Raw genomic sequence first — 15,934 nt, 5'->3', positions numbered from 1 at the left:
TGTTGTTTAGGTTGTCAATGTAACCAGTTCACACTGAAAACCAAAAAAGAAAAGCAAGTGGGACTGCTTAATTAGCTCCTTTTTCTCTGAGCCCAGAGATACCTCAGTCACATGTTTATATGAACAGAACCATTGACTCTTCCCCAAGAAATAGAGAGTTCCTATTAGAGTCTTCCAGTAATTGATATAAGTATTGGTCTTTGTTCCAAAGGCATGGTGAGTATTTACTTAAACTCCCCCCAAAATCAGCTAGGACATCTCCTGGCCACAGAGATGCAACTGATTAGAGACTTGCCTTTTTGGATTCTTTTGAGCTAAGTACTGGGAATGTGGAAGACTAGAGGAGGGAATGCTGGAATACTGCCTTCTATAACTGTCTTCCACCAATTTTTCAAATGTGTAGGTTACTGCAAACAACTGTTTAAAAGGGGTTAGGGTTCTGAGGGAGATTTTTGTCTATGAAATTCTGTCTGAGAATGATGGAAACTGTTGTATTGACATTTTTTCCTTCTCACTCACAGGAAAAAGTTAAGGGCCAGTGTAACTTGGATGTGGCATTTTCTGATGCAATTTTATCATTAAAATTAGAGTGGTACTTATGTTTATTCAGGGCAACTGGATCTTTAGTAGATCATTTAAATGATTGACTTACAATAGAGTCATCGTCTTTTCCAAAAATGTGATTTGAAATTTTACTGTCCTCATTGCCTGGGAGCTGGAGCCCAACTCTGGGTTTAGTGTAGCTTGGGGCATGTGTTCACTTGGAAGATAGTAACTCGACTTTCTCTGGTGCTTCTTTACTGACACTAATGAGCATTCCTGGATTGTTTTCAGTGTACAGCACTTACTGACTCCAGCCCAGTGTGGTGGGTAAACAAACAAAAAGCTTTGTTTTTTCATTTGCTTTCTGAGACACCTTGCTTTTTTTTTTTTTTTTTTTTGGCACTAGAATAGCAACTTCCCCACGGAGAACTCTTTTCTTTGAAAATTTAAAACAGAAACTGGGACTTCAAGCAAAACAAGCCAGAAAGTTGTTTGGATTTCCACTGTTCTGAAAAATATTAAGATAATAGTAACACAGACATCCTACCTAAGGCAGTTAAACTCTCAAAGTTTGAGTAGGTCTGAATAAGTCCTTTGCCATTTAAATCCCTTCACCATGTTGCTCCTTTCCACCTAGTTTTTTGCTGTTGACAGACTTTCTGTTAGCTGTCACGTGCTTGAAATGCTCTCATTTCTCCCTCTCCCACCTTAGGCTAGAGGACTTTACTGAATTAAGTCTCTTCTCAGAGGGCCCTGCTCCCTCAACTACTACAGCCTTCTTTCTGGGACTTTCTCTATCCACATTCTCCATTACCTCTATGGACACTGACACTGGATCATCCTCTGCTCCTTGAAACTCTCCTCTCCAAGTTTTCAGGATGCTAGTCTGTCTTTTTTCTCCTCCTACCTATTTGACCTCTCCTTCTCTATCTCCTTTGCTGGCTCTTCATCCTGATCATGGAGCATCATCTACCTATAGGTTTTCCTCAGGGTTCTGTCCTGAGCCCTGTTCTCCTCTCTATACTTCATTGGGTGAGCTCATCAACTCCCCTGGATTACCATCTCTTTGCTAATGATTCTTATTCTTACTTTTCCTGCCCTAACTTCTCTCCCGACCTCCAATCTGACATCTCCAACTACCTTTCAGATATCTCCAATTGGATGTCCATTGGACATCTTAACATATCCAAAATGGAACTCATCATCTTTCTCCCTAAATCTTTACTCCCTTCCCCGTCCTACTTTCCCTATTACTGTCAGGGGCAACATCATCCCTCCAGTCCTCAAGTTCTCACCCTCCATATCCAATCTGTTGCTTGTGGCCTCACTTTGCAACCTCTCTCAAATTCTCTGATATTGCCTCCACTCTGTTGCATACTCTTATCACTTCACACTTAGAATATTGCAATAGCTCACTGGTGGATCTGCCTACCTCGTCTCTTTCAGCCACAAAAGTGATTTCCCTAAATTAGATATCCATCCATGTCACAAACCACCCTCCTACTTCAGTGGCTCCCTATCCCCTAGAGGATCAAATGCAAAATCCCGTTTGGCATTTGAAGCCCTTCATCACCTAGCCCCCTCCACCCGTCAGAGCTTGTCCTTTGTTTTCACAGAGGACCAATGACACCATGGGGTGATGTCTTGAGTGGTGCATGAACTGATTTAAATGAGGCTGACTTGAACAAAATCATTAGGCTCTCTCAGAGTCACTGAAGTCAAGTGGCAAGACAAAAGTCAAAACTGGCGGCAGATTGATGCAATGGATGGCCTTCGTACTGTCAATGTTTGACAAAGCTCTAAGCACTCCACAGTTTCTGCTGCAGTCCTCTTCATGGTCATTGGAACAAATTGTTCTCCTCTGATCATTCTGATGGGGAAATCATGTGCTTGGAACAGCTAAGTGGTGCAGTAGATAGTGTTGTGCCTGAAGTTGAGAAAGATTTATCCTCCTGAGTTCAAATCCAGCCTCAGACACTTACTAGGTGCATGACCTCAGCTGGCCAAGTCACTTAATCTGTGAGCTGCAGAAGAAAATGGCAAAACACTCTAGCATCCTAACAAGAAAACCCCAAATGGGATCACAGAAAATCAGGCATGGCTGAAGAACAACTGACAGGCCTCCCCTTGCCTCACCAATGGTTTTGAGGTCTGACCACTACCCTCAACCTAGTGTAGCCCCGTCTGCACAGGGGGTTTTACTGGGGTGTGGCAGTTTGTGTCAGGTGAACATCTTGTTCTCCACCACAGTACTCTTCATGTCAGGGACACTGGCCTCCTGGCTGTTCCATGAACAGCACACTCCCTATCTCTCAGCTCCCACAGCATATTCCATTCCATAATACATGGAACTCTCCCTCACCTCTACCTACTAACTTCTCTGTCTTCCTTTAATTCCCAACTAAAAATCCTCTCTTTCACAGGAAGCCTTTCCTAAGCATTCCTAATTCTAGTGCCTTCCCTCTGTAATTTCCTACTTAGCCTGAACATTGCTTGTTTGTATGTTGTCTCCCCCATTAGACTTTAAGTTCCTTGAAGCATCAGGTGTGTGTTTTGCCTCTTTATGTACAAAGAGCTTGGCACATAGTAGGTGCTTAATAAATGCTTGCTGACTGATTGTAAAGTCATTAACTAACCCATGACTACTAGTGTCTAATTTAAGAAGGCCTCCCAAATCTCCCTAAATGATGAAACTACTGTCACATATCCAGATCATAGTTTATAATGAACAGAAAATCACTTAGAGCTTACCTAGGGAATTGGAATCTTTAACACACGCTGTAACAATTATTTAAAATTACTGATTTTTCTGGTATGACTTCTCCTGCAGGTTGGAATTTAGTTATACACATATACCCACAGATCTAGAGCTGAAAGAGACCTAATAAATTTGTGTGGACAGCTGTGGTACAGGAAAAGTCTGGTTCACTAGCACTATTTAAATGTCATACTAAAACTAAAGACCACCAGAAGTTTCCCCATTTCTGTGGCATATAAGGAAGGAAAGTGAAAGTGAAGCCAGACAGCCTGAAAAATCACTTCTCCTTTCTGTTTCCAGTGATTCTTTAATTGAAAAATGTGATTAGCTAACACAGTGGTCATTTCAAGTACTAAGAGATGCTCTCACAACTCTTTCCTGCCTCACTTTGAATGTGGTGACAAAAGGCTTCTGGTGACTGTTATGATTTCCGGCCAAATAGGAAACTTATCTGTTTAATGCTTACTTTGTTATCTGATCACATCTGGCTCTGTTTGGGGGAGAGTTTGGTGGGAGAGGAGAGTTAGTGGGGTTTCTTTAGGATAGTGGGGAAAAAAGTTTTCAGGGCAAACAAAATAACTGTCTCACATACAATGATTCAGTTTTTTAAGGTAGCACCAACAGCATCTTGTCTCGATGGTCCCCTGCTTTCAGAATGGCTATGATGGGATTTTTCTAAATCATTTGTCATGGCCATGGTTAGAGCTCCATGCTTTGTGCATGAGAAAGAAATTGCTCTCCCTTTCAGGGCAGAGCTTTAATTCTCCCTCTGGTAATGATAGGAACTCCATGAACACACAAAAAGCATGCCCTCCATGGGATGAACGCACATGTATTTATTATGACACTTATCACAAACCTGAACACAGAAATGTTATTACAATCTGTACAGCAGAATCTATACAACACGAACAGTACGAGAACATGCGCACCTAGAGGCTCTTTAGGAGGTTCAGAGCTCGTGGTAGCAGTTCACAAAAGAGTATCAAACGGCAACAAGGTCCACCAGTGGCTCATTCTTTGATCAACGTTCACATGGCTGTCTCACTGGGAAAAGAGCGGGATCCAGGGCAACAATGTAATACAAAAACCCCCAACACACTGTGCAAAGGTTTCTGTTTTCTGAGCAGCACAGCTGCTAGGATTTTGGCTAATGTTCACTTCTACAAGGTCTGAAGGTCCCCACTGCATGCCAACCAACTGTTCCTTATGCCCCAAGCCCACCCCTCCCCCACCCCACCTTGCTTTTATCTCTATTGGGTGAATCACCCGTCCCTTCCTACCGGGACTTTGGTGTTAGCGGTAAAGTGCGTTTGGTCATACAAGCTGTGGCGGATCACAATGGGTTGGGTTGAGTTTGAGGGATAAGGAGGATGGATAGCACAGGTTCACAGATAAGTTTCAGAACCAGGCTGGAGTGGATCTGGCCCCATTTCCCTGCCAAGGCTACATAGCTAATAAGTATTTAAGAGCAAGAAGGAGGAAAGGAGGGGGTATGTTCTATCATCCTGCCATTTAAGGGAACCTGCATTAAGCAGCGGATGAGTCAAGTGGAAAGACTTTTTGTTCCTCTGACACCAAACCTCACTACCCCCACCCCCACCCCCCAGCTACTCTGCAGTAGAGATGAATGCTTGCTGAACTGCGGTCAAGAATGGCTGGCTGCTTCCTGAACCCACCTCAGAGCAGGGGCCCTCTTTCATCTTATCAGTGCAACTTTACAGCATGTGTATTAAGACCAAATAGGGACCTTCCAGTAGCTAGTATCTAAAGAATGTTTTTGATTCCCCACCTCCTCAACAAGTGGACAGAGCAGTTCCTTGAGTCTCAAATGTATGTCTGCTGAATGGGAAAATACGAGAGAAGGCTTGCATTTCTCTTCTGCAAGCTGGGGAGAGCATCTGGTTTTGAATCATGAAATGTTCAGAGGGATTAGATTCTGAACTGAGATTCTGCTAAAGGTATCTGATGGATGGGGGAAAGCAAGAGGGTGAAAATAATAAATAGAGACTCCAGCCTAGGTTTAGTTTCTTGTTACTCATTGTGCACACCTATAATTTACAAGGACATAGGACCTAATGCACAACTGGAAATCCTTTTGAGTTAACCAGTCCTCCTACCTGCATCCCCTAAGAATGACAAGCAGACCACAAGCCTGGGCCCAAGTAGTCACTGGTGCTGGAAGAGCTAGCCTACAGGAAAGTTTCAGGAACATTAACTACGATTAACTTGTGTGCCATCAGAACAAAAACCAAAAAAAATGTCACAAAGTCTTGATAGCCTTAACAAGCCTGCAAAGTTATATTTCCTAGTTGCTGCTCTGCTCACTGTGGACCAGAACGTTTTTTGCCTCTTGATAACATCTGCGTTTCCCAAGCATTTGGCTCTTCTCAGGTGCAAAGACCCCCGTCCTCTGGCGAGAGACAATCTTATGGAACCTGCAAAAAACCTTCAATCACCCTGTAGAACCAAGCAAAGGTGAAAAGACAGTATTTTCTGGGTGGGCAATGTGTTATATGAAGTCTCTTTACTTTACAAAGGGACTCTACCTTGGACAATGGTATGTGTGATTCCTTGGAATCTTAGCTACAAAAATTCCCATTTCCAACTCATCAGGTGCCAGAGGTATTTTTTAAAGGCCACTTGGTGGTAAATCCCCTCTGAGAAAAAATAATACCATGAAGGGCAGCACAGGGATGGAGCCTAGCCCATGTGACTTACAAGTTGGGGGGCCCATGGGGGTCACACAGCCCGGGTCTCTGCCTCAATCTTCTGTTCCCCATGCAAGTTCTCTGGTTCCTGCAACTGGGCAATGCTTTGTCGGACTGCAATCTCAGGACCGCCTCCATAAAGGGTATTCAGATAAGTCCAGGTCTCCTCTGAAATCTGTCCATAGTCAGCTCCTGCAAATTGAGGTGTACAAACTATGTTTCTCTCACCCTCAGACATAGCTCTCTAAGATCCCTGCTGGGCAAGAAGGGAAGTTACAACATAGGATGTTAAGATACTGGTTCATGTCATCACATGAGGAGAACTGGTGGGGAAAGGGGAACACCTAAGATAAAGGGCAGTTGTTCATTGCCAGGGGCCCTTAGCTGCCCCTGTAAAGTTGACAAATATAAGAATAGTAGAACTAGCAAGTGCCTGAGATACAAGAGGCCCATCCCTGCTCTGGAACCCCAACCACTTCCCCTTCCCCCTGTGATGCCAATCAGGCTGCCATTTGGGTGGCCACTGGTTCCTTCCGGGGGAAGTAAGGCAAGTACGATGAACGTTAGAAGATGGGCTTCTTCCCTTAGATCCTAAAGAATTACAATAGTATCTGACATTTATACAACATTTTAAGTACATTCACATATGAGCCTTATCTAGTACAGGCATCCTGTGAGGGAGGTGCTAAAATAGTTATTATCTCCACTTTCTAGATAAGGAAACTGAGGCAAAGTCAAATGCCCAAAACCACAAAGATAGTATCAGAAAGGGATTCAAGCACAGCTCTTTTCCCCTCCCCACTCAATTTCCAAAGTTAGGTTGCCTCTCAATAGGAAAGAACAGGCCTGAGACAAATGGATTTCTAATTCTTAAGTCAGAAATAGGTGGCTAAGAATCTATACCCATCATCAGTATGTACTGCAAAAAGATGATTCCTCTCAAAGAGCTCATAGTCTAATGGAGGAGACCACAAATAAACAGCTATGTGCAGAGAGGCCACATGCAGAGTCAGCAGAAGGAAGGCCCTGCTGGGATCTGGGAAAGGTTTCCTGTAGAAGGTGGGATTTTAGCTGGCACATCAGGGAAGCCAGGAGGTGGAGGTGAGGAAGGAGAGTATTCCTGGGCATGGGGCCAGAGAGAATGCCCAGAGCTGAGAGCCGGAGAAGAGAACATATCTCTCATAAAAATCGAGGTTTTCCCACTCTTCTCTAAATCAATAGGAGGAGATATGTATGGTACCGAAGGGGAAGAAGGAAGGAGTCACCACACAGGAAGCATTTATCAGAAATATTTACTAGGCCCCAAGGGGACATACTGTTCAACAGCAGCAACCACAGCAGCTATGACAGTAAGAGACCAAATTAGCCTCAGAGAGGCCCTGAGAGAGGGGATACTGAGACATACCCTGCTTCAGCTGGACATGGCCACCTCCTCTGATCAGCGCTATCTTGCTGTTGTCAATGGGTCCAGGAGGGTCTGGAACAGAATTGACATTGGTTCTGGAAAGCCACTGGGCCTTTGTGCTTCTCCCCAGACTCCTCTAATTCCACAGAGTAACAGAAGGACCTCCTGACCCTCTAAGTGCTCACTGGATAGGTAAGCCAGCTTCTCAAAATTCAATTAAAATGATCAAGGGGAGGAAACAGTGAATTGTCAGAAGGAACAAAATCAGAGGCCAGAGCTTCACACACAGGCTTTAACATGATTGTTGGCCTTTACGCTGACAGGGATACCATGTCTGTCCCCCCCACCCTCCACCAAAGTGAGAAAGCAAATACTGCAGGAAGTGACTGAGCATGAGGGGAAAACCCACAGCAAACCCAGGGGTTAGAGCAGCATCCCATGATCAGAAGCTGACAGAGGCACCGCTCCAAAGTTCCCACTTGCAGAATCTGGGCTGGGGGGAACTAGAGGAAACCCAAAACTGAGTTTCATGGCAGGTCTCTTGCTTCCAGAGTGGAAGAGATCCATGAAACAAAGACCCACATTTTCTCTCCCCCAGGGTCCCAGGTGCTCACCAGCAGGTGCTGAAGGCCCACAAACTCCCAAGCATAAGATCTCAATATCTGTCAAAGACCCTGAGCCCCTTGCTGATAACCAGCATCAACCAAGCAGGGATCCCATCATCCAAAAGAGCCTATGCTGTATCCCTAAGCCCAACCCCAAAGAATTCTTCCTGAGGGACTGAGTTGCAGGGTTCATATGAGACTCACCATTATCTTTCCCCTTAACAAAGGCCTCCCATTCCCGGAACCATTGCATACTGATGCAATAGATGACACTGGGGGACTCCTCTGCTTGAAATGCTTTGTTCAGCTATCAAGAGGACACAGGTGATTAGGCTCTTAATTCCAAGGTGCTGGCCTTTTCACAACAATAAATCTCATTGTTTCCTGATAACCCCAACTACCACAATCCTACACCTACACCAATCCTACACCTACCTATGCATCAAACAGTGTTTGTGCATTATACACATTAGGGAAGTGGAGCCTTTAGTTGCCTCCCTTCTGTTCCCCAATACTATTTCTCTACAGCCTTATCTGGGTAATGCTTTTTAACAACCAGACAGATATTTCTAAGTAGAAAGCAGTGACAAGGAAGCTGTGTACTGAGGACAAGGAGCTCCAGAAAGGGAACCACCTGCTGGCCCCTACATACCTTAATGAAGGTGTCGATCTCAGTCCGCCTTCTCTTGGCCAGGGCTTCTATCTCTACCTGGCAGACTGAGCACACATAGAGATGATTCACAGCAGGGCCACCGCCAAACCTACACAGAAGACCAGCAAATCCAAAATAAAGGGCAGTCAATGGAACTAAGGCTTCATAGATTATAAGCAGCAGCAATGAATCTTCAGCTGAAAAAGGTGCCCTAGATACTCCTGGAATAACTAGCACAGAGGCAGCCTCAGCTCTACTGAGCTCTTGCTGCTTCGGAGATGACTGCAGCTCTAATGAACCTTGTTCAAAAGGATTGACTACAGCTTCTGAAAAGAGAAAGGTGGGCTTCTTGGGATTTTCCCTAGTTACCAAGTTCCTAAGTATTCTAACCACCCTCCTCTGGAAATGGTCATTGAGCTTCTGGAAAACAGGAAGAGCACCCCACGAACCAAGTGTTCTTGCGCTGCCACTAAATAGAGAAAATCTCTGTAGCCAAGTAGATTAGAGGAGATTTATCTCCTAGGTACTATTTCTCAAACAGTACAACATATGGGATTTAGGGGATACTGCTGCATTACAAAATATGGTATGAGCTTCTGGGATCCATTTCCCTTTAGTAGTTTCTGAACTACTAAACAGAGAAGGAAGACCACCATGTTGGATCAATGGCCAGTTTGTATGTATGAATATTTCTGCATTTATTCTTGTAAATCTTGAAACTATTGGGAATTACTCTAAAGCAAGAAGCATGTATTAAGCACCTACGATATACCAGGAGTTGGGAATGCAAATACAAAAAAGTGAAACAATCCAAACTTTTTCACATTCTCGCCTTTTTCCTTCTCTAATTCATATGTCCCAACAAGTTCAATGATGACAGCACAAAAAGGCCAGGAAATGGTGATCAGCCCCTTCCTACGGAATCACAGAGAAACCTTGCTGTGATCAAGGACTCTTACCTGTTATAGAGATATTCCCATACATTCTGGGGCAGGATCACCACAAGATCATCAATGTAATGGTATTTATTGGGTGGGATTCCTACCGAAAACAAGGAAAGTGAAAGGCCTAGAGCTGTCATTTAAGGTTGTTCCCAAGATTTGAGTTTGCCATTGAAATAACTCCTGATATGGCACCCTACCTCCATGAGAACAGAGGAATGTGTGGTTTGTAATGGGCCCTGGTTCAGCAAATGTGTTGAACTTATTGAGCCACTCGCGGGAAATGTAGAACTGAAGCAAGCTGGGCTCCTTCATGGTGGCCAGGGATACCACGTGCTGACGTTCCCTCACTGCCTCTTCACTGCTCTTCCTGACAAGGAAGAAGCAAAAATAAAACTCGATTGGAGTGGTGAGGGAGATAGAGACTACCTGATAACTCTAAAGAGAGTTTGTCTCCCCCACCAGGGGGTCAGTACTGCTAGAAGTCATGGGAGCATCAGAGAAACAGAAGACACCCCTCTTCCACTGGTGCAGAGCCAGCAGCCATGGATGCAGCAGCGAGACTCCAGACTAGCCATACAATTCCCTCCAAAGTCATGGACAGTAGATGTTTTTTAACTCCATTCCCCAGGATGACACTCTACAAACATCTTACCTATAAAAAAGGACATAAGCCTCTGCATTCTGGACCACTGTCTCATGGACTTCTGTGACATACTGATCATCAAACTCATACCACTGACCATTTATGACATTCTGACAGTAGGCGATGTAGTGCCCACCTAGAGTAAAAGAGAAGGGTCATGGAGACAAACAAATTGTAGGAGTAAAGATCTATCTGGCTGTTTATAAATGGGCCCATTATTTTAAGATGAGACGAGATAACCAGTGATGTGAGATGGTGTAAGAAGCTGGTCCCTTTGGTCTCAACACTAAACATGGGTTGACTTACTGCCTGCTGTACCATGATGGCAGATGACAGATAAGAGGTCATAGGTGGTGATCTGAGAGACACACTCCTTGGCCAGGAAGGGCTGAAGATCAAGACCTTCCAAGGGGAAGGAGACATGGCTATTGATTTTGAATGAATACATCACTTCATGCCGAAATCGCTTCAAATGAATGCATAGGATCTGAAGAAGAAAAAAAAAACCATGATGATATTGCCAGAACCCAGCCAGATGTAAACTCTAAATAGCCTAACAAAAGGTCTTTGCAAGCTTCTGACAGGCCCTCAATAGTACTTCAGTCAGGATTCCTTATATTCTTTTTGATCATTCAGACAGAGGCCTTAAAAGACAAATAGAAGTATTCACAAAAAGTCTAGGACCTATTGAATTATATGGTTTAGGACCCAAGGTAGTTTGAGTTTTTTGTTTCCAGGGGAGAAATAATGATAAAAGACCCCCCTCCCCCCATTTCAAACTTCCCATAAGAGCAGGTACTTGATAAAAATCAAGATGAATTTACTCCATTTGAACTCCACCTGGTCACTTTTAAAGAAAATGAATGAGATGCCATTATAGGGTTGTAGCAATGTAAAGGAGTGTCTATATTGCTAAACTGGCAAATATTCTGAAGGCTGTGCTACGATATCCTACTGGCTACATTACTGCACTTTTAGAAGAAGATCCATTTACCCAAACTTTGGGTTTTATAACTCTTCCCAATGTGCCTTCAGTAGAATCATGGACCAGAAGCAAGGCAAACTAATAACATGAACAAAGTAAAAAGCTTGTGTTATTGGCAAAGACGTTTTTTTCCCTCCCTTAAGACACAGGTGTTGCTTTCATGGACCATGGTCCAAACCAAAAGAAAGCCCACTTTTTTTCTGCCAGTTGAAGAAATGATTTCTCTACTATTGTGTTATAAGAAATGATGCACAGGAAGACTTCAGAGAGGCCTGGAAGGACTTATATGAACTGATATTGAGTGAAAGGAGCAGAACCAGGAGAACTTTGTACTCAGCAACAACCACAGTGCGCGAGGAATTTTTCTGGTAGACTTAGTACTTCATAGCAATGCAAGGACCTAAAAACTTCCCAAAGGACTCTTCAGGCAAAATGCCTTCCATATCCAGAGAAAGAACTTTGGAACTGGAACGCAGAATGAAGCAGAATATTTTCTCTTGTGTTATGTTCTGTTTTGTTTGGGTTTTTCTCATGGTTTCTCCCATTCATTTTAATTCTTCTATGCAATATGACTAATGTGAAAATGTGTTTAGTAAGAAAGTATGTGTTGAAACCATATAATATTGCATGCTGTCTTGGGGAAAGAGGGGGAGAAAAATCTAAGACTTATGGAAGTGATTGTAGAAAACTGAAAACAAATAAATTAATAATAATAAAAAAAAGAAGTGGTTTCTCACTTTCAACAGGTCTCCTTTTCTCATTTCTACCCTTGCTGGCTTCTGGGAAACAAATCTTAAAAGGGCAGAGCCAAGGGAAGGGCAGGACTTCTCCTCTACTTACCTCAGGTAACTGAAGAACTTTACAATATTTCACTCCATTTCGTAATCTAAGAAAGACACAAACCACCAAGGCTCCATGTGAGGGAAGAAGCACCGAGGGCAAAAGGTGTGAGGTGCTACATGAGTAAGGCCGACCTGGCCTCTTCTTTTACCCTCATGTCTCTCTTGGGTTATCAATAATTGGTTACTCAGATCAGTTTAGATAGCAAGAGAAAGGAGCCAAGGGAAACACATAAGGAAAGAGGCTAGGAGACATCTCAAAGAAATGCACACTTACTTTTTACATCGTTCACAGCTATACATATTGTCCCCTAGAGAGAAAAAAAATAAAGGAACTGAGGAAATAGAAAACCAAAGTCAAAGAGCTGAATCTTAAACATCCTTGTTGTGCCAATGAATGAAGCCCTTGCCAGCAGTGAGACTGGAGGAACCAAGGAGGACAGTTATTGACTTAAGCCGCCTCCATGGCAAATGCAGGCTGGACAGAGGAAGCTGCCATGTGTTGGGATAAGGAGAAAAGATCAACCTATTTATTGCTATTCTTTTGTCAAAGCATCAGTGACAGTATATTGCTCTGACAGTTGTAGAAACTATCAAAGCAAGAACTCCACAGGCTTCTCTGTTTTTACCTGCAAAGCATCAGTCATTAGACAGAGGGACTGAGCAGCCTTTCTGAAAAACACTGGCTGACTCTACAGGTGAAGTGGATTCCCTCCCTTCAAAGCTATGGCTCAACTCACCCTTCAACTCATCAGCAGCAAAAAAAGCGGCAAGACAGTCTTCCAAGGTGACAACAGGACCCCAAAACCAGCTGGGGATGCAAGATACCACAAGCCTAAGAAAGGTAAAAGATATATGACCCTTTACTTATCAGAACCATTTCTGAACAGCGATTATGTATGCATGTGGCAGAAGGGATGAGGAGGAAGTCTTTATAGTTAGGTTAAGGATCTAAAACCAACAATTATCTTTACAATCAAGGCAAGTAGGAAGAAGGAAGAAGGGATACCAAGAACTCCCTAATTTGCTTCATAGGACAAACTAAAGAAGGTACCGTCGAATATACTCCATGATGAAGGCAATCCAGCCCTGGGATGTGTAGCTATCCCCACATGCCCCTGGCTTGGCTGGCACATTCTGGTAGATGGCCGAGTGCAGCTTGGCCAGGTCCTCCTTCCCTGGAATGGGCAGCGATAGGTCTTGAAATGTCTCTACAGTGGTGGATACCTGCCAGGGGCAAATGCAATGAGTTTGTTTCTGATACTATCTGGCCCAATCTCCTGGCCTGAGTAGTGATTGTTGTGTGATAATAGCAGAAAAGTATAAACCAAATACAGTTCGGAAATTTCTGTTCTGAAATCACTCCCATTTCCGCCTGAATCAGGAAAGACTTTTACAATTAAATTCTGGTCATCTAAACTTAGAGTAGTATGATTTCTAGCAACCTTAGAAGCTGGTGTGAGAGGGTCTTTAGTCATAGAGTTCTTTGGGCCAAAAATCACAAATACCCTTTGGATGAGTCAACTGGGTCTATGTCTGGCAACCTGCTTCTAGATATATGGGTTCTAGCTCCATTTTTCCTACCTGCTATTCCTTTGTAACTTAAAAGCTGTTTCAGGGAAGCTGAATGTAAGTATGAGAAAATTAGTCTACTTCAGGTAAGGGAAAAAGTATCTGAGACAGTATCTTTCATCAAAAACAACAAGGTAGAAGGATTATGTCTCAAGGTGAGGTGTCCTAGAACAAGCCTAGCTATCTTGTTATCACTGACAGCAGTTTCATGGTAAAAAAGGTGTGTGACTAACGTACTCTGTCACAGGTGAGGCACTGCACCAGGCTGAGTATGGAGCCATCAAAGATGTCTGAGATGACACTACGGTACCGAAGCTCTTTCTTCTTTTTCCCAGCAGCCAGCACCTGGGCTAGAGAAGAACAACCCACCAGGTGTCTGTCACCCACCCCAAGAGAGCTGCACAGACAGCCCCTGTCCAGGAGCATTTACATAGGCAAGGTATAGCTGAAAAAAAATCCAGGCTTAGGAATCAGGACATCTGGATTTAAGTTTTGGTTCCCATCAGGAGCTTAACATGTGACCTGGGACAAGTCAATTCTGTTTAACTTCCCTGAACATCAGTTTTCCAGATGCAAAATGGGGATAAATCTGATCCTCCTGCTTTACAGAGCAATAAAATAATGCTCAAGAAGCCCTCAGTACTTGAAAAGAGGGTGCTCCTGAAATTCAAGTTAACATGAAATAGTGTCTAGCTTGGGACTCAGTACCCTGAGGACTACAAAGAGCCAAGAGAAGACTTAGGAGGGTACACGAAAGGAAGAAAGTTGGAAAACAGGATCAGTTAAAGCAGTCAGGCTACGTCTGGATAGGGGAATTGTTGACAGAGGAATTAAGGAGTCTCCAGATGTGAGCTCTGCCTATTGCAAAGATGACAGACTAGACAGTCTATGAATATTTCAATTATTCTCCCAATCTTGAGTTGTTCATACGATGAACCTGCACAAATTTAATCTCTTTTTCTCGACCTACAGCAGAGATGATACCAATAACATGAGCGCTACCATCTCCAGTGGTCACACTACAGACTACAATATCACAGACAGACCCTTTGCATCCACTTCCCCCTGCTACTAGTACCTTTCTTGAGTACATAGGATGGTCCCACTCTCACAGGGCTAGAGCGAGGAGGGCTGCTCGGCAACTTGGAGTGTGCCTCGTGGTGGACAGGACTGCAAGGGCGGGAGGAGCAGCGCATGGAGGCGTCATTGTCTGGCTCTAAGGAGAGAAACAGGTCAAGTTATGGAGCCACAGGGCTCCTGGCAGCTATTTCAGTGGCGGGACTGGCTGCCTATAGGCCCATCAGTTGATAGTGTGCCTGAAGGGGAAGAACATACTCTTGTGGCATAAGCAAAATCAAACCATAGCTCCAATTATTTCCCCAAATGAAGTATTGCCACATTAGCTGCTCTCAGCTCTACATCACAGGTTGCCTTTTCCACCACCATAGTGGGAAAAGCAATACCCCACTGGGATGGTGGATGCCACAAACATACAGTGTTTCACCTTTCCATCTGAGGTTTCTCTTCCCTCTGCACCATCCCTGTCAGAAACTGGGGAGCTCTGAGCTGTGTATCTGTACCTGGTGTCCTACATGGGCTGGTGGAACGTGGAGAGGGGAGGGCTTCAGTGGGGCGATCATCGATGGCGGTGATGGTGGTATCAACATCTGCGTCTTCATCAACTTGCTCAGAGCTAGTTCGCTGGTGGCCCCAGGAGAATTTTCTGTCCTTCATCCTCTCCTTCTCTGAAATCCCCCTGCCCGCTTCATCCTGGATCAGCAACTCAGTCTCTGCCAGGGTGCTGCCCATGCCTACCCCCCTGCCTTGCCCATCCCCCTCACCCCTATCACTGCTGGAGTCACAGGAGAGGAATTCATCCTCTGAAGGGCTCCGGTCGCCCTCCCGCTTCTCTTCTGAGTCACTGGAGTCAGAATCCCTCACATCAGCTGCCACTGGCTCCTTGAGCTCTTCATGTAGCTGGTCCATCAAACAGCGTAGGAACTCTTGGGTATCCTGCCAACCAAGAACAACACTGAACACACTAGGTTTCCCAGGATACCAAGAGATGATGCTAGAAGTTCAGTGGGGCTAATGTGGACAGTTAATGTTAAAAGCCGCTCTGCCTCTTTAGAGTTCCTGACTGCCAAGAGGGACAGACAATAGCTAGGGCCAACCTGGCAACCCAAAGAAAGAAGCTGTAAACAGTCAGGCTCAGAGAACAAATTGATTGACTAACGTTAAGGATGGGAGGAGGTGTGTAATCCATCTGTCTACATG

At 44.2% G+C, this 15,934-nt stretch overlaps 1 protein-coding gene across 3 annotated transcripts in view; it reads right to left on the bottom strand.

Annotated features, from left to right (window-relative positions):
* Window positions 1–4,117: 4,117 nt before the first annotated feature.
* USP20 (ubiquitin specific peptidase 20) overlaps window positions 4,118–15,934 on the bottom strand; it is a 49,634-nt gene continuing 37,817 nt past the window's right edge. For 2 of the 3 annotated variants that reach the window (XM_072632686.1, XM_072632687.1), the window contains exons 11-26: window positions 15,238–15,670; window positions 14,736–14,873; window positions 13,895–14,007; window positions 13,140–13,312; window positions 12,826–12,920; window positions 12,363–12,396; window positions 12,087–12,132; window positions 10,568–10,748; window positions 10,271–10,397; window positions 9,816–9,985; window positions 9,634–9,715; window positions 8,675–8,783; window positions 8,227–8,329; window positions 7,418–7,489; window positions 6,023–6,204; window positions 4,118–5,739 (exon numbers count right to left, since the gene is read on the bottom strand). In XM_072632686.1, the coding sequence (XP_072488787.1) occupies window positions 6,044–6,204; window positions 7,418–7,489; window positions 8,227–8,329; window positions 8,675–8,783; window positions 9,634–9,715; window positions 9,816–9,985; window positions 10,271–10,397; window positions 10,568–10,748; window positions 12,087–12,132; window positions 12,363–12,396; window positions 12,826–12,920; window positions 13,140–13,312; window positions 13,895–14,007; window positions 14,736–14,873; window positions 15,238–15,670 (2,037 nt within the window). In that variant the 3' untranslated portion in view covers window positions 4,118–5,739; window positions 6,023–6,043. Of the gene's footprint in view, window positions 5,762–6,022; window positions 6,205–7,417; window positions 7,490–8,226; window positions 8,330–8,674; window positions 8,784–9,633; window positions 9,716–9,815; window positions 9,986–10,270; window positions 10,398–10,567; window positions 10,749–12,086; window positions 12,133–12,362; window positions 12,397–12,825; window positions 12,921–13,139; window positions 13,313–13,894; window positions 14,008–14,735; window positions 14,874–15,237; window positions 15,671–15,934 lie in introns of all 3 variants that reach the window. The other variant, XM_072632688.1, reaches the window with a different exon arrangement.

Source organism: Notamacropus eugenii, chromosome 1 (assembly GCF_028372415.1).
Source record: "Notamacropus eugenii isolate mMacEug1 chromosome 1, mMacEug1.pri_v2, whole genome shotgun sequence".
Lineage (NCBI taxonomy): Eukaryota > Metazoa > Chordata > Mammalia > Diprotodontia > Macropodidae > Notamacropus > Notamacropus eugenii.
The sequence above is the reverse complement of the archived record's forward strand: the minus strand, read 5'-3'. Positions and strand labels throughout refer to the sequence as shown.